The sequence below is a fragment of the Rattus norvegicus genome, chromosome 3 (assembly GCF_036323735.1).
Source record: "Rattus norvegicus strain BN/NHsdMcwi chromosome 3, GRCr8, whole genome shotgun sequence".
NCBI lineage: Eukaryota > Metazoa > Chordata > Mammalia > Rodentia > Muridae > Rattus > Rattus norvegicus.
Window position 1 is genome coordinate 43,156,874 of NC_086021.1, and position 23,079 is coordinate 43,179,952.

The 23,079-nt window shown below is 48.2% G+C and overlaps 4 protein-coding genes across 16 annotated transcripts in view; 2 read left to right on the forward strand and 2 right to left on the reverse strand.

Moving 5' to 3' along the window:
• The first annotated feature begins 1,863 nt into the window (after positions 1-1,863).
• Wdr38 (WD repeat domain 38) lies at positions 1,864-12,593 on the forward strand. 3 transcript variants are annotated; one of them, XR_010064673.1, is made up of 10 exons: positions 2,971-3,138; positions 3,508-3,628; positions 4,361-4,477; positions 4,566-4,663; positions 4,873-4,953; positions 5,035-5,166; positions 5,266-5,415; positions 5,677-5,724; positions 5,810-5,947; positions 9,611-12,593. XR_010064673.1 is itself a non-coding variant. In XM_063284264.1 (9 exons), the coding sequence occupies exons 1-9, from the start codon at positions 2,229-2,231 to the stop codon at positions 5,891-5,893; spliced, it is 888 nt and encodes a 295-aa protein (XP_063140334.1). In that variant the 5' UTR covers positions 1,864-2,228; the 3' UTR covers positions 5,894-6,092. The 3 variants fall into 3 exon arrangements, 2 of the variants coding, with proteins under 2 accessions (XP_063140334.1, NP_001386264.1); XM_063284264.1 differs by lacking the exons at positions 2,971-3,138; positions 9,611-12,593 and adding an exon at positions 1,864-2,285 and having other exon boundaries at positions 5,810-6,092; NM_001399335.1 differs by lacking the exon at positions 9,611-12,593 and having other exon boundaries at positions 2,983-3,138; positions 5,810-6,092.
• On the reverse strand, positions 6,087-9,612 carry Rpl35 (ribosomal protein L35). 2 transcript variants are annotated; one of them, NM_212511.2, is made up of 4 exons: positions 9,007-9,048; positions 8,626-8,762; positions 8,071-8,152; positions 6,087-6,272 (listed from the first exon to the last, which is right to left on the reverse strand). In NM_212511.2, exons 1-4 carry the CDS (start codon positions 9,007-9,009, stop codon positions 6,123-6,125), a joined length of 372 nt encoding a protein of 123 aa, NP_997676.1. In that variant the 5' UTR covers positions 9,010-9,048; the 3' UTR covers positions 6,087-6,122. The 2 variants fall into 2 exon arrangements, with proteins under 2 accessions (NP_997676.1, XP_063139598.1); XM_063283528.1 differs by having other exon boundaries at positions 6,087-8,152; positions 9,007-9,612.
• Positions 12,594-12,644: 51 nt separating the features above from the next.
• Arpc5l (actin related protein 2/3 complex, subunit 5-like) lies at positions 12,645-20,351 on the forward strand. Of its 8 annotated transcripts, none has more exons than XM_063283529.1 (5): positions 12,697-12,916; positions 13,149-13,329; positions 16,373-17,447; positions 17,977-18,153; positions 19,541-20,351. In XM_063283529.1, exons 3-5 carry the CDS (start codon positions 17,382-17,384, stop codon positions 19,601-19,603), a joined length of 306 nt encoding a protein of 101 aa, XP_063139599.1. In that variant the 5' UTR covers positions 12,697-12,916; positions 13,149-13,329; positions 16,373-17,381; the 3' UTR covers positions 19,604-20,351. The 8 variants fall into 8 exon arrangements, with proteins under 8 accessions (XP_038960717.1, XP_063139599.1, XP_038960719.1 ...); XM_039104791.2 differs by having other exon boundaries at positions 17,377-17,447; XM_063283530.1 differs by having other exon boundaries at positions 13,149-13,237.
• Golga1 (golgin A1) overlaps positions 18,527-23,079 on the reverse strand; it is a 46,920-nt gene continuing 42,367 nt past the window's right edge. Inside the window, exons 21-22 of one of the 3 annotated variants that reach the window (XR_010064647.1) lie at positions 22,851-23,001; positions 20,914-22,410 (exon numbers count right to left, since the gene is read on the reverse strand). Coding sequence is in view for 2 of the 3 variants with exons in the window: in NM_001395022.1 (NP_001381951.1) it covers positions 22,921-23,001 (81 nt within the window). In the remaining variant the exon portion in view is untranslated. 3 annotated transcript variants of the gene reach the window in all.

A 23,079-nucleotide genomic window follows, 5' to 3' on the forward strand; every position in this document is an offset into this window, starting at 1 on the left:
TTCTGGGGACTCTGGAGAGGGTAGAAATGGGAGAGCCATGAGAGGACCTGTCGAAGTTGCTGCTGTCCCTGCTGCTTGCTGGTTCCTTCTGTTTTGGCTTGTCAAGTGGTTGTGACCAAGGAGACAAGAAGAAGTTTGAGATATCCTGACGATGAAGATTGGGCCAACCCCAAGGTCCCCAATCCCCCTAATCCTTAGGAAGTAGTTTAAAGAGGTCTTTGAGTCCTTTCCCCTCTAACCTTCTATCTCTCCTACCTAGTGTTCTGGGGTTAGAAGAGATTAGTGTGGAATAAAGATTGGAAGGGTGGTAGATATTAAGAACTCAATAAAATGGCTAAAAGTAATATGTCAACAGCAAACCTCAGAGGACTTACTTTACATATGAAGGGACCAAGGCACAGCTTCCTGGGCACCTTGTCCATCACTGCTCTAACAGCATGGGTGTAGGGAAAAGGGAGGCTAATGCCCCAGGAGGTGGGACTTGTGCTGCACGGGACCTGGGTAAGTCGGTAGGGTGCTGTGTTGGCTATTTTACATCAACTTGACTTGATTCAGTTAGAGTTATCTGAAAGGAGGGAACCTCCCTGGAGAAAATGCCCCCCATAAGATCTGGCTGTATGCAAGCCTGAAGGGTATTCTCATAATTGGTGATTGACACAGGAGGGCCTCTATCTTAGGCTAAAAAGCTGTTTTACTGACTGGAGAGATGGGTCAGCGCTTAAGAGCACCGACTGCTTTTCCACAGGTCCTGAGTTCAAATCACACAACCATATGGTGGCTCACAGCCATCTGTAATGAGATCTGGTGCCCTCTTCTGGTGGGTCTGAAGACAGCTACAGTGTACTTATATATAATAAATAAATAAATCTTAAAAAAACCTGTCTTACAGTAAAGACAAACTAGGTTCATTTCTGCTTATGATTAAATCTATTTCTCAAGGATTGGGCTATGTCACATCTGTAACCTTAACTACAAATGTTCTGTACTGCCTGCTCCAGGAGTGGCAATCGTATTTATTTTTAAAAGTTGTTTATAACCATCTTGCAACCCTACCTTTGTTTCAAAGGTTATGACCACCCATGACTACCTTGTTATGAGTACCTGTTAGGTCTATCTTCTTATGTCCACCTTGAGACCGTGTCTTTGTTCCAGGAGGTCACTGGGACTAACTTGTTATATTTATAGTCTACTCCTGTAACCCCCATCCCCTTTGCCTGCCAAATCCCCCACTTGGAAAGCCTCTACCCTGAGCTATAGAAGCCTCAACTTCCTCACATCTAATGTTGACTTCTCCTCCCTTGCCTTGGGGGGAGGCAGCTGTGTTCATGAATTTAAAAAAAAAAAAAAAGCTTGCTTTAATAATTACTTGCTTTAATTAATTTGACCTTGATGGTTTGGGTCGGTGGTCTTTTTCCTTCCATCTTTGGGATTAACACCAGCCCACTGTGGATTGCACCATCCTTAGGCAAGGTAGCTCTGGGTTCTATAAAGAAGCAGACTTAGAAAACCATGACGAGCAAGTTAGTCAGCAGCACTCCTTCATGGCCTCTACATCAGTTTCTTCCTTCAGGTTCCTGTCCTGTTTTGAGTTCCTTTCCTGACTTCAATGATGGGACTACTATGTGGAAGAATAAGCCAAATAAACCCTTTGCTCCCCATTTTGCTTTCGGTCACGGTAATACTAAGCCTAAGTAGGATAGGTAGGGGTGCTGTAGAGAAGCTGAGGACACAGTCCAGTGAATGTGCCCATGGTACAAAGGAGCAGTCAGGCGGCTAGGGAATGTGTGGGCATGGGCGTTGATGCGTGAGTAGAGAAGAAAGGGGGGTGGGGGGGTAGGGAATTCTGAGGGCTGTGTCTGAGAGTCATGGCTTTGGGGGCGGCGCCTTTCTGATCTCAGCACAGACAGGTCTTCAAGGAGCCAACTCAGTGATTTGGACCCTCTGGGAGTGTGGATGAGGGTGGCCCAGCTCAAAGCTGCCACTGTCGCCTCCATACACGTCTCACTGTCTAGGACTAAAATAGAGCCGAATAGAATGATCCCGTGAGAAGATTCTGGCAAAGGACTATGGGAAAAGGGGCATGAGTCACGCTGGGAATCCTTGAATTTGACACTCCCAAAGTTCTGCTGCCCTAGCCAACACCATTGGGCCTCCCACATCTGTCCGTGCCCACTTTGGTCTGGTTGGGAAGCTGGCAGGCTTGGTTCTGGTCTCAGCTCTGTTCTGTCATGGAGGAACTAAGTCACTTGCCCATGCCTCATCCCCCGGGAGCCTGTTTCTCAGAGGTACCAGAAATAAGAGACCTCAGACATCTGCTGTGAGGGCTCTGGTAATTAATGAGCTAAGGGACCAAACCCAGGATCAGCACTACAATCCGCCTCTGTATTTCTCTAGAACTCAGTTTCCTCACCTGTAAAGGTCTGTTTGTAGGTTTCGGGTCAAGAAATCCATGTATGATCCTGAGAGCCCCTGGGACCTCCCTCCCGCACCTTCAACCTCAGCTGGCACAGTAATGAACATTAGCCAAGACCTTTTTTAAAGCCCTGTACTAGGCACACTCTGCCTCCTGCTCCTTGCACCCTGGAGGTAAAGGCGGATGCCAGCCACTCCTGGCCAGAAGCCTGGCTCCTCGTGGGTACTATCACGCGCTAGGCTCTCACTTGTTTGATTTAACTACGGATTGTGCGGCGGTAAATAGGATCCTGTCCTGAGAGAGGAAGGAATCCGTGGGGGCGGTGCTATTGTAGTCTCAGTTCGCGGGGCCGGCGCGCCCTCTAGAGGCCATTCTGCTTAGAGTCTTGCTCGACGGCCAGAGGGGCTCCCGATCTGGCCAGCCGGGCGATTCCAAAGTTGGTGTCTCCTGCCACTTTCTGTAACCTAAAAGCGCTGGCCTCACTACAGCCTTCCATAGAGGCAGCTCAGAGACCTTCCCCACTGCGGCTGCGCCGCCCCGCCCCATTGCCATGGAGACTGCTTGTACACAGTTTCCCTTCCCCTTCTACCGAGGCCCCTCCAACGGGACTGGTGCCCGCTTAGGAGGGAGCCCTCCCGGTTCTGGAGCGGGCTCCCATGAACATCAGAGCTCCAACAAAATTGGCCGTGGGCAGAGTGAGGTTCTACGGTCAACACCACGGGGAGGTGAGGCCTCGGGCTCTACACAGGCTTAGTGGGGTCAGGTCCCAACACAAGACTAGACCCTAGGTTTGTTTGTTTTTCTTTTTCGTTATGAGACAGGGTTTCACTACGTGGCTTGCCTTGAACAGAGATCCATCTGCCTCTGCCTCCCCTGATGCTGGGATCAAAAATGTGCATCATGATTTCTTCTACCTTGGACTCAAGGCTTAGGGTTGACTTTGAACTTGTCAATTTTTGTCCTAGAACTTGCTTTTGCATGGACCTGGAGTTAATGGACCCACCCGGGGCTCCTGGGCAGATTAGGGATGGTTAGAGCTGAGGGGACAAATAACTTCTGACAGGCACAGGACCACTTTTGCCCTGTACTTTCAGGTCAACTGCTCTGCCTTCTCCCCTGATGGCCGGAACCTGATCACAGCCTCAGATGATGGTTGTGTGTATGTATGGGGGACGAAGAGTGGGCGACTGCTGTGGAGACTGGCAGGCCACAAAGGTGGGGCTCAGGCACCTTACTGGAGAGAGCCAAGACTCTGTGCTGACATTCTGAGCCTACCTTAGTGACACAAGACTTTGAGGGAAGAGGGTTGGAGCAAGTTCAGCAGAGGCACCTGGGTAGGGTGATACTAAACCTAATACTTAGGGGGTCAGTCCTGAGAGACTCAAATCTTATTTCTTAAACTCTAGACATGCAGTCCAATAGCACAAAAACTCATATTGAGAAGTCACCCCCCAGTGGAGTAAATGTTTGCTAGGCTTATTCCAGTTAGCCTCATGTCTTCAAAGTCGCCTGTGGCGCTGCACATGTGAAGTGCTTTTGTTTTTTTTTGTTTTTTTTTTTTTTCCCGGAGCTGGGGACCGAACCCAGGGCCTTGTGCTTCCTAGGTAAGCGCTCTACCACTGAGCTAAATCCCCAGCCCCTGCTTTTGGTTTTAGTACCTCAACCATTTATCACAGGACTTCAGCAAGCGAGGTGCCTGACTTGTTAAGACATATGAAGCAGTGATGGTAGGGTGAGCACACCTAAGACAGTTCAGGCCAGAGCCCAAAAGCCTACTGGGGCAGTGGGAGTACGGTGCTGGGAGGAGATATTTGGGTTTGATGATAGCCAAGATGGGCAAACTGAGATCCAGCTGATCCCAGCTCAGGCCAGGCCCCATGGTTGGAACTACAGATGACAAGTCTGGACTTGGAGGGGGGGAAAAACCCCATGTGTTCTCTGCCTCAGGCCCAGTGAAGTCTTGCCGTTTCTCTCCCGATGGCCGCCTCGTTGCCAGCTCCTCCTGTGACCACACCATCCGCCTGTGGGATGTGGCAAAAGCCAAATGCCTGCATGTGCTGAAAGGTGAGGATTCATTTTGACCAGGAGCCACACTGGCTCCTTTGTGGACTTTGTCCCATCCGCTTTCCCACTTTTGGGCTGCTGTCTGTAGGTCACCAGAGGAGTGTGGAAACTGTCAGCTTCAGCCCTGACTCAAAGCAGCTGGCATCAGGTGGCTGGGACAAGAGGGTGATTCTCTGGGAAGTGCAGGTATGACGGGGCCTAGGTCAGAGGGGACCAAATGCACCCTTTGCTCTTAGTGGTTCCCTACTCTCCACACCATCAGGTACCTAAAAATTGGGTCCCAGCTGGCATTGTCCTTCCTCCTGCTGTTGCATGGCCTGGGCTGCCTCAGACCCACAGTCTAGTTAGGGAGCACCCAGGCCCCTCCACCTCTGCAGCTCAGACTCTCTCTACAGTCCGGCCGCAATGTGCGCTTCTTGCCTGGGCATTGTGATTCCATCCAGAGCAGTGACTTCTCTCCAACCTCGGATTCTCTGGTGAGCTTTGCTCCTTCACGCACGCCCTGAGTCAGTGACCATCTGAGTGGTAAGGGCTGTTTCATACATTACTGTCCACAGGCCACTGGCTCCTGGGACTCGACTGTGCACATCTGGGACTTGCGGGCATCAAGCCCAGCTGTCTCCTTCCGTAATTTGGAGGGCCACACTGGCAACATCAGCTGCTTGAAGTACTCAGCATCTGGCCTCTTGGTGAGCTAGACTAACTGGGGCTCCAGGGCAGTCCCTATTTGCCTCAAAGGGTACAGGCCTCTGAGGTGGGGGTCACTGAGCTCAGGGATGTTTGTTTAGGCATCTGGCTCCTGGGACAAGACAGTCCGCATCTGGAAGCCCACAACCAACAACCTGCTTCTGCAGCTCAGGGGCCACGCCACCTGGGTCAATAGCCTAGCCTTCTCTCCCGATGAGCTAAAGCTGGCCAGTGCTGGTTACTCTCGTATGGTAAGCAACCCCTTCAGAAAAACCTCAGCCTCACCTTGCCAGAGTTTTCAGCCATACTAGAAATGTCTATGCATAACAAAGGCAAAGACAAGATCCAGATACTGACCTCTAGTGACCTAAAGGCCAGCAGCATAAAGGACCAGGCGGCCCCACAGCTGTGGCACCAACACTGCAGAACTGTGAACTCTTCACCTTGTCTGCAGACATACTTGGGCCTTGGGGGACTGATACCTCAACTCTATTGCCTGTTTTTACTTCCAGGTCAAAGTCTGGGACTGCCTCACAGGGAAATGCCTTGAGACCCTAAAGGTAAGGCACCAGGGTCAGTACCAAGACCCTTGCAGAGTGACGGGTAGGACTCACTAACCTGACTCTGACACTGTGTTACTGACAGGGCATGCTGGATGTGGCCCATGCCTGCATTTTCACTCCAAATGGCAAACTCTTAGTGTCAGGGATTGCTGACGCGACAAGATGACAAGTCTGCTGAAAGTCAAGAACTTCATCCATGTAACTTACCCACAGGCCTAAGGTAACTAAGCCACCAGATCTCCAAGGCAGGGACTACCTAGCCTATCCCGTAAGGTGGTTGTCACCTGCTGTAGGCAAGCGATCACCTAACCTCACCCCCTGGACCCTGGGCGGCCAGTGTCAAACAGGAAGCAGAGAGCTCGTCAGTTTTGGACTTTATTGTTATTGTCGTCGTCTCAGGCCTTGACTGCGTACTTGCGCAGTGGGTACAGCCGCTCCTTCCGCTGCTGCTTCTTGGTCTTCAGCTTCTCTTCATGCTTGGTGAGCCGGCGGCGCATGGCTCTTGTCTTCTTGGGTCGCAGGTCCAGGGGCTTGTACTTCTTTCCCTGGGACAGAAATGACAGGGTGAGCCTGAGCACTGGGGGCTCCTGGGAAGATGTGGAAGCAGGTGAGCACACAGGACACAAAGTTGGACTTCTCTGAGCAAATGGCAGGGCACTGAGACAGCTGGGGGCTGTCAGTAAAGTACCAGAGGGTGGTAGGCCTAAAATTTGCACACCAAGCTCCCCAATTTCAAGACTACAAGGGCCAAGAGGGGGCTAGGCTTCAGTTTTCCTATGCATCACCTAGTGACTAAGTAGAAAGTCACAGCACAATGGAAAGGGCACTCCACACACACAGGCTCTGTGTAGCTACTGCCTGGCTGACCCACCAGGCATGGCTCATCAATGCTCTAGGTAACACCGACCACAGAAGGCTTGGTCAAAGTCACCCTGAGCTGTTAAGGGAGCTCTCACTTTCCTCTATCTCCTAGCCCTTCCCGGGTGTTCTAAGCAAGACAGTCCCTTAGTTCCCTCAGGGACCAGGTCCTGTGGGTCAGATCCTTACATGATAAGGAGAAGCAGCGCTACCAAGAATTTCAAGAGGCAGCAGCCTCCAAAACAAGCTCAGCGGCCTGCTGAAAATGTGTAACTGGGCTTCCTAGGAGTGCCTACTCCTGCCTGCAAAGGGGCAGGCACAATGGGTTCACATCCCCATGCACCAAGCTCCTGCAGGTGGACAGAGGACCCTAGAAAGCTCTACAGGATAAGGTGAGGAGCCACACCAGGCAGGCTTTCAGTCATGTCAACGTCACTTATCCACTTAGAGTTCTCTCCACAGAGCAGCCAAACACACCTATGTCCTGTTCATTCTCCAACAGTGTGAACAGATGGCAAAGATCAAGTCTAAGTGTCCACACAGCACGGTGCCTTTAACTCCAGCAGCTAGAGAGGCAGGCAGAGGGGCCTCTGTGAGTTCTAGATTACCTGGTGTAAAAGCAAGCAAAAACCCAGAGCCCACCCTGGTTCTTTGTGGACTGGAGGTAGTTCAGTGCAGGTTTACACACTGATGTCTCCGGACAGACACACAGACACACTGCTGAAAAGCCACATGTGTCAGCACTAGCAATGAAGCACAAAAAAGTTCAAGGTAAGTTCCACTGCTCAGGGGTGAGGTAAGGTCCCCACACATCAGTACCGAGTGATAGGTATCTTGGCTCTAGCATCTCCGAAATTAAGAAACTGTACTTCAGACGTGTCTAATCCAAAATGTCCCTCCTGGGCGGTTGAGTCACACCACAGACAGACAACTTTCTGACATGCCAAACCCCAACATTAGGTAAAATTTGCAGAGATGTAATTCAAGACACCACCAGATGGCTTCAATTAAGTGGGATTATCTTAAAATGACATGGCTCCCCACCCCAATCCTTCTGGAGACTAGCTAACTACAGGAGTCGATTCCTAGTAAAAACACGTTAATCTGAAAGCACTAACAGTTATGACAAACATCTTGCAACCACCCAGCAATACTCTTAATGTCCTCACGATACGGTTCTGAAGAGAAACTTGGGGGGGGGGGGTCCCTGTCTACCAACTGTAGGTGTCCATGGGTAACCCAACCTCCAAGTCTTGGAACAGAAGGTGCTTGGCTGTGAGACAGACATACTGAGACAGTGAGACACACTAAACAGCTAGCTTCACCTCAGGCTAGGGTCCCAGTTTCATCTACCACACAGCTGAGCCCAAAGCTAGCGCCCAGTCCACCCTCCCTTCTGACCCTCTGACACCAAGAATCCATGTCAGTCCGGAAAGCTGGTAACTGTGCAAACTCAGCCAGAGGGCCCAGTCTCCCAGTGCTCACCTTGTAGAATTTCCTGAGGTTTTCCTTTTGAGTCTGATTAATGACAGTGAGGACACGGGCGATGGATTTGCGTACGACTCGTCTATAAAAATAAACGGCAGTGAAGATCAGGCAGGCACGTACAACTCAAGTCCCTCCTATCACCCAGGAGGTAAAAACCCCAGAGGTAAGGACAGGTTTGTCAAGAGGTACACGTGGGGACTTAACGCAGATTCGGCAACGAGGAAAGACCTTTACACTCAGGCCAAAAACTGAGGCCATGCCTTCAAGTGTTAAGTAATCACAAATTGAAGGTTCAGGCCGACAACAGTTGATTTTGGTCATGGTGATGACAGATCACGTCCGTGACTGGAACACATGGTCTCAGCACATATTTTGTCTCTTGCAAGCCTCCCCTGGTCCAGTCTCACTACAACCCATGTGAGGGGGCACCACCATGGCCTTTTCAGGAAGGCCCTACTCTCTCACCCAGTTCTTCGCCAAGGACAATTGGGGGGAAAAGACGCAGGCACTAAGGCAGGGAAAGCCCCAGCGAGGGCCTCAAGGACCACTTACATCTTGGAGAGCTTGGACGCGGCGCCGCCTGTCACTTTGGCCACGCGAAGCTGGGACAGTTCCACCTTCAGATCATCCAGTTGTTTCAACAGCTCCTCCTTCTTCTTGCCGCGCAGGTCCCGAGCCTTAATCTTGGCCTGCATGAGAAGCGTCTCTGTGGGTCACTGAGCGGGAGCTCTCGCTTCCTTCGCGGCCGACCAAGGAGGGACCGTGGCCGCGGCGCAAGCAAGGGTAGGCGGTCAGAGCCGGCCCGAACCAGGCACAATCATACAGATTCGCAGGCCCTGCGGCTCCCTGAGTCCCCCACGCCCGCCCCGCACCCCGTGCCGCTGTCCCCACGTGTTCCCGGCGCCCGATGGCACCGGATTCCCTTTGCCTCACCATTGCTGCGCTGTTCGCGGATGAGGCCGCCCGGTTCGAGAGAAAGAGGAAGGGGCGGGGCCGACTTCCGCCACTATAGCCACTGGTGCCGAGCGCAGCCAATAGCGTTGCGGCGTGGGAGGCCCTTTCTGCCTGTGCGCAGTCGCGTCAGTGGTGCCCTCCGCTTCCGGGGAATTCTGCGGTACTGAGGTTGGCTGGTCTCTAAGCAACGCAGCTGGGGAAACTGAGTCTCCGGATGAGCAGCTCCTGGCTGGCTGAAGATAGCGCCGTGAAGGCTGCAGTTCTTCCGTTAACTTGCATTTTCGGGAAGCCTGAAGTTCCCTGGTCTGTGCGGGTCTGAGCTAGCCGCGGGTCGTGTCAGGGAGCGGAGGGCTTGAGATGTGAGTTTCAGACAGGGTCTCACCTTAAATCCCTTCCTAATGCTTAAAGTACAGGCGTTTACCACAATGCCCCGTGCGAGTGCGAGAGAGCGAGCCAACTAGCATGTTTGGAAGTTAGAAAACAACCTGTGGGAGTTTGTTTTCTTCCACCGTTCGGCGCTCGAATGCAGATGGTCAGGTTCTACGGAACCATTTCGCTATCTTTTTTTTTTTTTTTTTTTTAGTACAAGGCCTCTATATATACCCTGGGCTTGTTTCGTACCCAAGTTTGGCATCGAAAGTTCGACACCACCTGGCAAGGGTCACAATAGAGTCAAACTCCAGCAAAAACTGATGGAGACGTAGTACAAATCTCATCCCCAGATTTTTTGGCATTTCCGATTATTGCTTTAGGTCTGGGCATGGAATCAGTCTTGTGACTCCAGCGCCCAGGCAGTGGAAAAGGAGGATCCGGAGTTCAGGCCTCCTTCATACCCTGATTGTATGAAGGATTCCAAGACGTGCTGAGTTTGGTTCCGTGGTAGTGTTTGCCTGGCTTGCACAAAGCTGTGTCCAGTCCCCGGCAGCTGTTATATGAGTAAATAAAAACTCCGAAACAAAATCAGAGCCTTGCTTTATTGCTAGTACTAGTTGATCTTGGCGAGTCCCTTCGCGTCTCTGTTAAGTGTATTTTTTTGAGGGTTAGAGGAACTAAACAAAACTTTCGAAGCTCCCAGCTAAGACCTGATAGGTAAAGATCGAGGAAAGTATCAGTTGGTATTAACATGGTTAAAGAGCACATAGCCCTTTACCCACAGTCCCAGACAGACCACCAGCATGTAGATCAGAGCAAAGCAGACTAGATGTTAGGTTTCAGTAATAAATGACCAAACTGACCAATCAGAGCCCTTTTCTTTGCCAAGCTCTTGCAGCTGCCCTTTTCCCATCAGTTTCTCAGCTGTTGTTCAAGACATGATGCTGATAGCCGACCAGGGACTCAGGGTACTGTAATGAACATTTTTTTAGTCACCACCCACCCCAAGAGTAGCAGCCTAACCTTGTATCCTAAGTGCTCTTACGTACCAAAATGAGTTAAGCCATGTGTTTGTGTGCCTGTTTCCAGAGCCAGTCTTGAAGGTCTCTGAGGGTTTAATGCTCTCTAGGCCCAGGATGTGGGTCCTGCTTGGATAGAATGAATTAATAAGCCTTTTGTAAGTGGGATAAGAGGAAATGAGCAGAGTGTGGATTAGTTTTATCCTTTTTTTTTTTTTTTCGGGGAGCTGGGGACCGAACCCAGGGCCTTGCTCTTGCTAGGCAAGTGCTCTACCACTGAGCTAAATCCCCAACCCTGTGGATTAGTTTTAAATGGAAGTCTAAAGATACAACTTACCAGATGATCAGGATTCTACTAGAGTTATGATTATACATATTTCTGGAAATTTTTTGTGGTGCTAGGATTAAACCCAGGATTCACAATGTATTTTTAATTCCCAGTGTATTGGGGTTACATCCTCATATTTGAAGACAAAAACTTATAGGTAATTTATTTTTACATGGCACATGCAGTGCCAACAGACGTGACTGGATCACCCTGGAGGTAGAGCTGCTATGTAGATGCTGGGAACTGGGAACTGAACCTAGGTCTTCTCTAGGAGTAGCAAGTTTTTTGTTTGTTTTTTTTTTTTAATTTTGAGACAGTTTCACTGTGTAGCCTTGGCTGATCTGGAACTATGTAGACCAAACTATCTAGAACTCACAAGAACCTCTTGCCATTGCTTCCTAAGTGCTGGGATAAGAGGCATGTGCCACATTACTGGCTGTGTGCAGCAGGAGCTCTCCAGCCTGGGACTTGTTCTGAGGCAGGGACTCACTAAATGCACATAGATGGTTGATCCTCTTGGCTTAATCCGGAGAATCAGTATTAAGGGAGTGTACCACCACATCAAATTTCATATCATGATTTAAAATCCTATCTGCCAGCCACTGGTAGTACATGCCTTTAATCCCAGCACTTGGGAGGCAGAGGTAGGTGGATCTTCAGAGTTTGAGGTCAGTCTGGTCTACAGAGCAAGGTCCAAGACAGCCAGGGTAAAACAGAGAAACCCTGTCTCAAACAAAACAAAAATCCCTTTTGCCTGATGAACATCCATGAACACAAGCTAGAACATTATTTCATTCATTAGTTTATTTGAGGCTATTTACCTGTCAAACCAGTATTTCTGGTATTAAGTTCCTTCTGACCAAGATGTTCTAAGGGAGGGACTGGAGTGATGGCTGGGCAGTTAAAAGCACTTACTGCTTTTACAGAGGACCTGGGGTTCCATTCCCAATAACCATAAGACATGGTGGCTAGTAACCATCTGTGTAATCCCAGTTCCAAAAGGATCCCACGTCCTTTCCTGGCCTCCAGCAGGCAATACACCCAGGTGGTGCTCAAAAATACTTGAAGACAAAATATTTAAGAAAAATAATAAAGTTGTTCTGGGGATATGAATTCCTGCTATCTTCTGATTAACTTGCGCCCCTATTACTTCTTAGGTATGAGGCAGGACTACATTCAGGATCTGAGTCTTTATTCAGCGTGTACTTGCCCCCATGGGAGCTTGCCTTTAGCATCCCAAGGTTAGGGTGCATCAGCCTGGAAGTTTTTGATTTGAAGTTAAAGGAGAACTATGTAAAGCAAAACCATGTTTCACCTGATTTTTGTTCGCGTTCTATTAGGTGAAAATATAATAGCTTTCGTATAATTACAAAAAAAAGGATTCATTTTAGCCTACGGTTGAAATAAAGAGAAACCAGCATCCCAAGCGTCCGTCCTAGAAGCCACCTTCCTCCCATCGAATTATGGGAATTCTGTAGTTTTCGCCTCCTAAAATGCGCCTCTTCAGTTAGGAGTACAGGTGGCCATGAGTCATCTTTATTTTCTGGAACGCTCGCAGGGGTCGGTACATCCTCAAGTAAAGTTGTTACCAAGCGTCCTGCCAGCCCCGGGTTATACATTAACGCCTTTAGAGCCGTTTAGTTTTAACAAAGAAGTCCCTTGTGGGTCAATGCGGTTAGTGTTTAAGAGACTCCGGCACTGCGGTTCACTACCACTCATCTCCATCAGCTCATAAACTTCTTCCTCCGGAGCGGACAGAGGCGGAAGATGTCCTTGCACTGCAGTCCGGCTTCTGGGACGACAGAGTTACGCCTGCAACCTCCGACAGCACTACACCAGCTTTCCACAGTCCTGCAGCGCAGCCCTGCCCACAAGAGTTTCCGGTTCCGGTGCATCCTGGAAGTGGGCGGGCGACGGCGGCTGCGCGCGGAGGAGGGGAGGAGGTGCCCGGCGGCCGCTTCCCGCCCCCAAGCGGAGCCGGTGCGGAGGGAGCCGGTACGGAGCGAAGCCTAGGCGGCTGGGCGGCCGCCGCGCTCCCGCCATGGCCCGGAACACACTGTCCTCACGCTTCCGCCGAGTGGATATCGACGAATTTGACGAGAACAAATTCGTAGACGAGCACGAAGAGGCGGCGGCGGCGTCGGGCGAGCCAGGCCCCGACCCCTGCGAGGTAGACGGGCTCCTGCGGCAATATCCTTCCCAGCGTGGCGGCCCGGCTTGGCCTTCGCACCCTGATCACCCCAGCCCCAGTCCCGGTCCTCCGGTCTTCCGCCCCTCCCCCCTCCCCCTCCGGGCTCCTGCCAGCCCCAGGCTCCCCGGGTCCGTCGTTGGTGGCCTCACGCCTTCTCAGCAGCACGGCCCAGGAGCTCGTCTCACTCTCGGCCTTGCTCTGCATCCTTCAGGGTGACTGTGCATCGGCCTTGGTATCCCTTTATCCCTCCTTGTAGTAAGCGGGGTCATTCCCGGGTGCTGGTCCTCAAGAGGGACCGAGGTGAGCCACCTTTGATTCATCGGGCAACCAGGGCCACCTGCGCTTGTCTAACTGGCTTTCTTGGGCCCGATTGCAGCCCAGCACGAAAATAGGTGGGTGGATGGTTGGAGGAAGACTGACTGTAGGGCGGAGGTGGGGGAGGTGCAGCTTTAGGACCATCCCACAGGTGTGGTATTGCCTGCTACCTTTTCTCGCCTGTCTCCACTTACCACAGCAGGTTGGGGTTTGGGCCTTTATGGGCCGAGTACATTCAACAAGTAATGCGACTCTGCCATTAGCCGTCTTGTGCAGAAAGCGTGGAAAAAGCTAGTGATTCAGAGCTAAAATACACCATACAGTGTCAAGTGTAAAAGTGGCTCCCTGCGACTGAAAATGACTGCTGGTGGCCACAGAAAACAAGCATTTATAACAGAAGAGTAAAAATAGAGGTGATTGTCACAGCTGGCTTGGTCTCTTAGCAGTTGGAGCACCACAGGAAACTGATTTATTCTCACAGGAAGATTTTTTTCTTTATTCAAATAGCTTGACAGGAAGTGTGTACCCCTCCCCCGTACTTGCCAGGATAGGGTTGAAAGCTCTTGCTGTATATAAATCAGGTTTAGTTGACTCAACCTGGGAAGTCAGGTGTACAGCTTTTGGGAGGAGTCCTGTAGTGCTCCTCTAATGTAGCTTGAAAACAACCCTTTTAGACTGAACAGGAATGTGTTTTTCAAATGTGGATATTTCAAACTGGTATTTCCTGCACCATTAAGTTGGTTAAAATTGGGTCATGAGAAGGCCCCTAGAGGGAAGACTGGTTTATGTGCAGTCACTGTTGACAAGGCAATGTATTTGGGCCAGAATCCTAAGTATATTGATGAAGAGGCTGGGATCTGTCAGCTGCTGCCTTGGTATTGATGCTGGGACTTATTGAAGGCCCTGACGGTTTTTTCTTTTCTTTTTCTTCTGTTTTTGGAGGTAGCTTAGAGGCACTGGCTTAGCTCATAGAGGAGATGGCTTCTACACTCATGGCAGTGTCAGAAGCCTTGTTACCATGGAGAGAGTACCTCTTGGTATTGGGAGAAGAGAGGCTAGCAGATTAGAAGTGAAACCCTAGCAGGATGTTAGGCCCAGGTAGGGAGAAGGATCATTGAGTCCCTGTCAGGTGACAATCATTGCATTCAGTCTATAGAACCTCATGTGAGTCTAAAGGGAGAATAGCAGAGAGATTTGGGGGATGTTTGCAGGTGGCGGTCTCAGGGCTGTGCTGGGAATTGTCATTGTGGAAGAGCAGAATGTGGGAATAGAAAGCCACTGTGTGCTTACATGGACAGACAGAGTCTAACCTGTTTTAACTGCTGCTGACCACATACCCTCTCAACCCCAGCACTCTTCTTAAACGATAGAGACAACTGTGTTGGTCTTACCGCTTCAACGGGAGCATAACTGAACACACACCAGATATCCTCCAAAACTTGGGTCCAGGCTGTAGTAGGGGCAAGGGATGGTAGAAAGGGCTTGGATTTGAAGGTCAGCTCTGAATGTAGCTTTGTGACCTTGGGCAGGTAATTTCCCCTCTGACTCAATTTCATTGTCTTTAGGGTAGAAGTCAGGCTCTTGTCCTGGAGGGTTTTTAGAATAAGGTGAAATGTGACTGCATCTGGTCCTGGGTCCAAGACCTCCAGGGAGAATTTTTCCTCCACTCCAGCAGTTTTAAAGTACCACTGTAGCTCATTTTCTTTCTTGGGAAACAGCTTCCCAAGTAGGACTGTAGAACAGTGGTTTTGAGTGATTTTGTAGTTTTTTTCACCCCACCCCAAGGAAATCTGGCAATGTTTGGTGATATTTTGATTATTACAGTTTTGGGGTATTACTGGAAACTTTAGGGTAGAGACCAGGGAGGTTGCTAAATTGCTCTAGGGCCATGTCTGAGAATGGTCTATAGGGTTCTTCTGTTACCATAGCCTGTTCTCTGAAATTATTGGCAGCCATCTGGGTATGGAGGCCAGTTTAGTAAACATTGTGTGATTGTAGAGGTGCCTCTCTGCTCCCCATTCTACCCAGCATTTGTGGGCCTTTGGTTGTCTGTGGTTGCTTGGCAAGCTGCAGTACCGAGTCTAATGTTTTCATCCTTACAGACTAATTGTATCATTTCTGCCCTTCCCTATCTATTTTGTGAATAAAATGACTGTTAGTCCCCATGTACTGTTAGGTTTATGGGACCTGCTTATTGCCTGGGGATACCAAGTTAGAAAAGTTATGGGGTGGAGGGTTATCAGTGGCTTTATCAGGACTAGTCCTTGTTTGTCTGAGGAAAAAGGAATCCAAAACTAAAGATAAAGAGTAGGGGCATCTGTCTACCCTGTAAGGTAGGTGCATTCCAACATGGTGAGGGAGTGACTTGCCTGGTGGTACAGACTAGCTTTTCAAGATGGCACTCACTGGGGAAGCTGGGAATTCAGGTTTGCACCAGAGGCTAGCTGTTCACACATGGGCATTGCTGCATGGACAAAAGTAAAGACCTGATTGGGCAGAGTCATTCCTTGTTCTATTTTTGAAGCTTTTTGGCTTAAGCCAGTCTTTCATATGAGGAAATGAAAGTTGGCTGATGTAATTCAGTTTAAAATAGGTGTAACCTTTGGGGACATAACCTAGATTGCAATTTTCTTTTGTGTGCTGGTTATTCAGAACTCAGCAGTGAATGTGAAATTAGGATTCTATCTAAGGTTTGTGGGGAAAGGGAGCAAATGGCTCATTTTGTGGGCCAAAGTGATGCCATGCTGAATTGCAAGATAGACAATCCCCTTCCCACCTTGAGACGGGTTTTAACCTTGTAGCTCTGGCTGGCTATGAATTGGCCTGAGTGCTGAGATTTAAAGACATGAACTACTAGGCCTAGCCTGCAAGGTATACTTGACATACTTGATTTCTTTTGATTTCAGTTTGATAAAAGACGGAGTGAGAATGTGTTTATGTCTAGCCTGGTGGTGGTAGTGGTGCACACATTTATTCTTAGCACTCAGGAGGTAGAGGCAGGTGGATCTCTGAAGTCAAGGTCTACAGATGAGCTCCAGGACAGACTGGTGCATACAGGGAAATCCTGCTTTGAAAACAACACAGAACTATTAAGATGTGTTTGTTTCTCTTCCCTTTTAGGATGAGAGAGTGAGAGCTCCTTGCAGTCGACTTGTGCAGGAGTTGCCATGAAGATCCTGTAGAGCTGACAGTGCCTAGCACTAAGGATGTGCAAGTCGGCTCTGAAGGGACTCTGGCAAGCATGGCTCTGGCAGGCCTTGCCCTTGCTAAAAACAGTTTGCATTCCTGAAGCTAGCCCCTAAATTTTATTTGGCCTTATTTGGCTACTTCCTATTTTTGAGGCTGAATACCAAGGCCCCAGCTATCAAAGTACTGAAGTCCAGCAATCAAAAGCCCCCTTTGGCTCACCTAATTAACATGCCAAGTTAAAATGAAACACCTCAACCTAACATGGGGTTTCCCATTTATACCTTTATTTTTATTTTTGGAGGGTTTCTTTGTATAATCTTGACTGCTCTGGAAGTCACTGTAAACCAGGCTGGCCTCAAACTCAGCAATCCACTTACCTCTCCGGGGATTAAAAACATGCACCACCACTGCCTGGCCCATTTTACCTTTATAAACCACCATTTTCCTATGTATCCCATCTGTTGTCTCTATCCAGAGACAGCCCTTGTTCTCTGGGACAAACCTTTGCTCCCTTTCCCTGGCTTCTTTCCCCTTCTCTCTCATCTTCTCTCTCCTATGTTTGTCTCTTATTCTCTGCCCTCTGAGGCAAATAAATCTTTGTGCTGAGAACTCAGTCTTGGGGGTCCTAAGCTAATACTCTTCCTTTCAGGCTCTATTAAATTCTAACACAAAAGAGAGCAGTTTCTTGAGGAGGAAGCTTTAGGGAAATATTTCAGGAAGAGCTTGCAGGTTGGCAGAGGTGTCATCTACTCCTTCCTGTGACTCAGGAAAAGTCAAAACAATAGCAGCCTCTGCCTGCAAGAGGCCAGCAGGAGATAGTGGGTGGTATGGATAAGATCCCTGTAACTGTTCTTGAGCTGTCTGTGGAGTGAGGTCATTAATGAGAGCATGGACATTTTTGAGCCTAGCCATCCTTAACTGGCTTTGATGCACAGGGGACATGCTTCGGGCATTCCATGCAGCCTTGCGGAACTCTCCAATCAACACCAAGAATCAAGCTGTGAAGGTAAAGAGGTTGTGCTGCAGCTGTCAGGACCAGGACTTCGTGTCCTTAGCAGCAATTTCAACTCCCTGGCGTCTGGACAGTAACTGCATCACTGGGAGTGTGCTGCTACTTGGCGTTCCCTTTTCACCGAAACCACTTGCTATTTCTCAGATACTGGTGCAGTAGGTAGCTTGATAACTTTGTAATCTGTAAAGTGTAAGGCTTTGTTGATGTATCAAAAGTAGTAATGCTTGAGACTGGGCTAAGCTCAGTGGGTAGAGGGCTTGCCTAGCATATGTATGGTCCTGGGTTCAAGCCCTGACATCATATAAAGTCATATTACCTATAGTAAATCACTTGTTCTTTCCACAGTAAGTGGAATCACTTATTTGTAAAAATAAGTGAAATTTAAAGCCAAAGATGTTTTATCTCACCGATGTAGCTGGGTTGAATTAAAAAGGGTTGGTGTTTCTGGCATGTTTTGTCTATTGGTTTCTGTCGTGTTAGGATTGCAGCTCCTGGCCTTACTCACTTTTTTCTTCCTTTGTAGGAACGAGCCCAGGGTATAGTCCTGAAAGTACTCACAAACTTCAAGAGCAGCGAGATTGAGCAGGCTGTGCAGTCACTGGACAGGAATGGCATTGACTTGCTAATGAAGTACATTTATAAAGGGTTTGAGAAGCCCACAGAAAATAGCAGTGCAGTGTTACTCCAGTGGCATGAAAAGGTACGGACTGCATTGTTCCATTGTAGCTTGCACTTCCCCCAGGGTTCACACTAGGAGGCCAGACTCAGAACAGACGCTGGATGGTCTGGTGGGTCTAAACTTTGACACTGAATGTTCACCTTACCCTGCAAGCGCCTAGTGAGGATCTTCTAACACTCACAGTCATATTTTTGCTTTTTACCTGTGGACTTTTAGGCTAGGCAGGACCAACTACCCTTGATATAGGACAGAGGCAGGTGGTATGGTGAGGTAGGATGGGGCTTGGTGCCTCATTATGTCTCTTTTGCTTGTGGAAGAGAGCTGCTGAAAAGGAGTTTTTGAAGACATCTTAAAACTGCAGGCCCAGTCTCCCTACCAGAAGGAGCAGTTGGCAGAAATTGGAGTCATTTATTATAGCTTTCATTCACTGGAAGCAAAAAAATTTTTTTTGTCCTTTACTTGAAGGATAGAGGACCAAGGCATGTGTCAAACTTTTGTCCTGTCTGTCAGCTGCACACCACCTGCAGCCCTGTAACACTTCAGTAAATACACCCAGCACTTATGGGTTCCAGACTGATGAACACAGTTCTTGTCAGTGGTTCAGCATGAGATAAAGTCTCATGTAGCTCAGGTTGGCCACAAATTTGTTTTTAAATTGGGGATGACTTTAAACTTTTAATCTTAATGTAGATAGAGATTGCAGGCATATAATACCATACTGAATTTTACATGGTGCTGGGGATGGAATCCTGGTCTTAATGCTTGCTGAGAGGATATTCCACCAACCGAAGTACATCTCCAGCCTGAGATATTTTTCCTGTGGTAGAGACAGAACTGGGGTTCTGGTATGTGTTAGGCAAGTGATCTTGTATTGAACTATATCCCTTGGCAGCGCTGAGTTTTTAAGAATGCTGTTTTTACTGGTAGGTCAGTTTCCAGCAAAGTGTTGGGCTGTGGCTTCTGGCCCTGTTGGGGTGCTGACTTTTTAAGCTTCATCTTTGCTTGGGTTCAGGAATTGCTGTTGGTGGTGAGACGGTTAGGCCTTTTCAACCCTGTGAGGTGCTTTTGATGTCACCCTGTCAGTAGGTAGTTCTCTATGGGCTGCCATGTGTTTCCAGGGATAGGCAGGTGCTGGCAGGTAGAAGCAGAGCATGTTACAGGGAAACTCAGGCTTTGTTGGATGCTTGGGGACAGTGATCCCAAGCCAGTTTTATTGCTTCAAGAGCTGTAAGCTTTTGGGACCCTTGGCTCTAAGACAGGGCTCTCCCTAGAACTTGATCTCTCTCAGCAAGCCTGTGACATGGTGGGATTGAGGTCTGGGAATATGTGTCCTCATCTCCAGGTGAGTGAAGCTCCCTTCTGGCCAGTCAGGTACCATTTGACGTGTTTCCTTTTCCTGTCTCCACAGGCTTTAGCTGTTGGAGGACTAGGCTCCATTATAAGAGTTCTTACAGCAAGAAAGACTGTTTAAAAAAAAAAAAAGAATCCTGTTACCTTGAGAAGAATTTTGGATGCCCAGGCTAGTGAAGAAGGGACTGACAATGGACCATCTTCCTAGAACTCCCAACTAAATACTTCAGGACACATCTGCTGGAATGTATTTTACTTTTGAGGTGGAGGGAGAAATTGTCTTATTGATTCCTAAATTCTTTGCAGGACCAGAGTGTCTGCCTTTGTCTACAGAGTAACACAGAACCAACACTTGACTATCTGGCTGACTGGCCAGATTATGTGAGGTGTACCTGTGAGCACTGTCTGTTTGGAATGGGGAGGGACTATTTGGGCAGGTGCAGACCCAAGGGCTGTGGTGAAAAGGAGAGCTTGGGTTCTGAAGTGGAAAAAACCTGATGAGAGTTTGTACAGACATCCTGTCTTCTCAGAGAAGGCAGGCTCTCTTGGGTTCATTGTAAAGTGCCTGCTGCATCAATAAAGCTCTTGGCTTATTAGTCTATTCATTGAAGTGTGTTCTCTGTATGTTAAATGGTAAAGAAAGGGATAGCAATGAATGATGACAGTTTGGTTTGGAAAGCTGATGTCCCTGTCCTGCCATCCTTGGGGACGGGGAAAGCGAGCATGGTGATACCACAGCTATGCCATACTTTAACTGCAGTGGTGCTGGATGCTACCGAGAGACATTTTGCTGAGTGTTTATTTTTCTTACTCTTTTGATTTGTATGTAATTTTGGAGCTTATTTAATAAAGTGCCAAACCTTTAATGATTGAGGCTTCAAAAGTCATCCGTTTGTGTGATTACAGATGTAGCCTGGGCAAGTTCTGGTCACTGTCTCCTGATGTAGGGTCTGTTCTAAACCCCAATAATGGCAGTCAGCTATGAGCCCTAAAGCAAGTGCTCCTGAGCATCACAACTGCAGCTTAAATGCTGGCTCAAGTGCACCGGCCCTGCCCGTCCTAGATCCTCTGTAGAACCACTCATGCTTGAGAGGTAAAACTAGCCCACGGGGCCATTAAATCATATTTATTCACCTTTAATCTGAGGAGCTTGCTTCCTTTTGAAAGAAACATCTGTAGTCGTTGAAATATGATAGTCAGTACAAAGCTGAATCTCAGCACTTGGGAGGCAGGTGGATCTGAGTTTGAGGCCAGCCTGGTCTACAGAATGAGTTCTAGGAAAGCCAGGGCTATGCAGAGAAAGCCTGTTTCAAAAAAAAAAAAAAAAAAAAAAAAAAAAAAAAAAAAACCAAAACAAACAAACCCAAAGACAAGATTTGACAGGTCAAAATAAACACATCTCAAACTTTTATCAAGTAAAACTCACTGTAGTTGCATCTTGAAGAGCTTTAATCAAAAAGTATTGCACCACAAATAACTCTGCTACAGCAGTTTTTAGATAGTACTGTTCCTATTTACATTGGTAGTAAGATCACAGTCCAGTGCTCATATATAAAGGGCTACACACTGTCTCTTACCGAAGTTTATAGAAGTGCATGAAGCCACTTGAATGGCTACTGCACTCTTCTAGTACTGGAGGAGCTCAACATGCAGCAGGAAAGCCATTCTAAATAAGTGGGCCCCACAGTCACACCGCAACCTGCAGGCAGGCAGAGGTGTGTGTGTGTGTGTGTGTGTGTGTGTGTGTGTGTGTGTGTGTGTGTGTGTGTGACAGAGACAGAGACAGAGACAGAGACAGACAGACACATCAGATCATGGGCCTGAGAAACCTCAGGTGTAGAAAGGGCTTCCACAGCTGGAACTGCAGCTGCCTGGACTGCTCAGTCCTCTGGGATTTCTTACCTGGGACAGGAGGAAGGGAAGTAATCCTACTTGGAGAAGCTACTTCTTCCTCTGTAAAATCAACAGTGGGGCTCTGGTTTCATGTCCCACTAAATGGGAAGTGGCACCCTAAAGGGAAACTTCTGTAAGAAGAGCCACAGCCGGGGCTGGGGATTTAGCTCAGTGGTAGAGCGCTTACCTAGGAAGCGCAAGGCCCTGGGTTCGGTCCCCAGCTCCGAAAAAAAGAACCAAAAAAAAAAAAAAAAAAAAAAAAAAAAAAAAGAAGAGCCACAGCCAAAGCAATGCCATCCCGATTTAGATTTAGAAGGCAAATGCTGCAAATACTTGGGTTTTTGTATAACACATACGCATGTACGTACATATGTTGACTTGAAGCTGAAGAACAAATTCACCTAGATACATGGTAACTTTACAAGCTCCAATTACTAGTTTACTTGCTAATGTAACTTTCATTAAACTCAAATGGCTTCCCTTAAGATCTGATGTGGCTTACCCAGAACAAGTGTAAAAATGAACATAAGTTTCTATCTGTGTGTTGTCAAGTGTGGCAGCCAGCTGGGCTGCCTGGGTGCTACGTATCAATGTAGTGTCATTAGAAATAATGAGGGTAGAGAGGGACAGCCTGCTTCTGTTGAATTCAGCAGGTTGTTCTTAAGTATGATTGGCTCAGTGGTAATATGAGAATTTAGAGCAAAGCAGGAGAAACTACTGCTTCAGAGAGCAGGTACCACAGAAGGCAAGAAAAACTACAAAGGGGAATGTGTCCTGGCACTAGAAAGACTTGAAGCTCTGATTTTCCTTTTTAAATGGATTTTATAATACAGAAGACATGTTTATAATAGCGAAGAACTTTTGCTATAAAAATAGTTTTAAAATGGTTTACCAGCAACCCATCCAAGACGAGTACATTCATTAAGAAGGCAATTGAGTGTATTTGGTGCTATACGTAGAGATCATTCCGTCTGCTTGCTAGTTTTCTCAGGACTGGAAAGTTGCATACTCATCAGTCCACACTGGCCCCGTAACCTATGAGATGGACACATCTCAAGTTCTAGGTGGTTGGGGAAACAAAGTGTAATGATACTTTCTTGAGAGGCAACAGTGCATGAAAACCCAGACTTGCTAGTAGAAGGGGACTCCAAAGACCACCCTTGAGTTAGCTTTTTATGAAAGGACTCTCTCCACTTTCAGTCATGTTACCTCTGCTTGATAATTAGTTTTCACCTGACATGCCAATCACTTCAATTTTAAGTGCTAATATTAAGATAGAGGACCCAGTTACAGCTGGCCACAGCTGGGATATTAGCAGCACTGTGGAAATCTGGGCAGTGCCCTGGATTCCTTCTCGTGTTAATGACCATTATGATAAAATTGGCTCCCTCTGAAGTTCATCATCAGTGTGCACGGTTGTAAACTGTCTAGACACTTGTACACAATACTAGAGTTACATTGATTTAAAAACCCACCCAGTCTGCTGTGTCAGTATTCTTTTCATAGGAAGAGTGTCAGCCCACGTAGCTCTATCCTTGGGTGGGTCTAGGACCATGGTATCCGAGGGTTGGAGATAGATGGCCGGATGCTGCCCTTGGGAGCTGGTTTGGATCCAAACCAAGACATCTGCATTTGAAACAGAAAAGGCTTCTGAGCTGAGAGGCAACTACATGCAGTGGGAACAGAAACGGCCCTTTTTAGTTT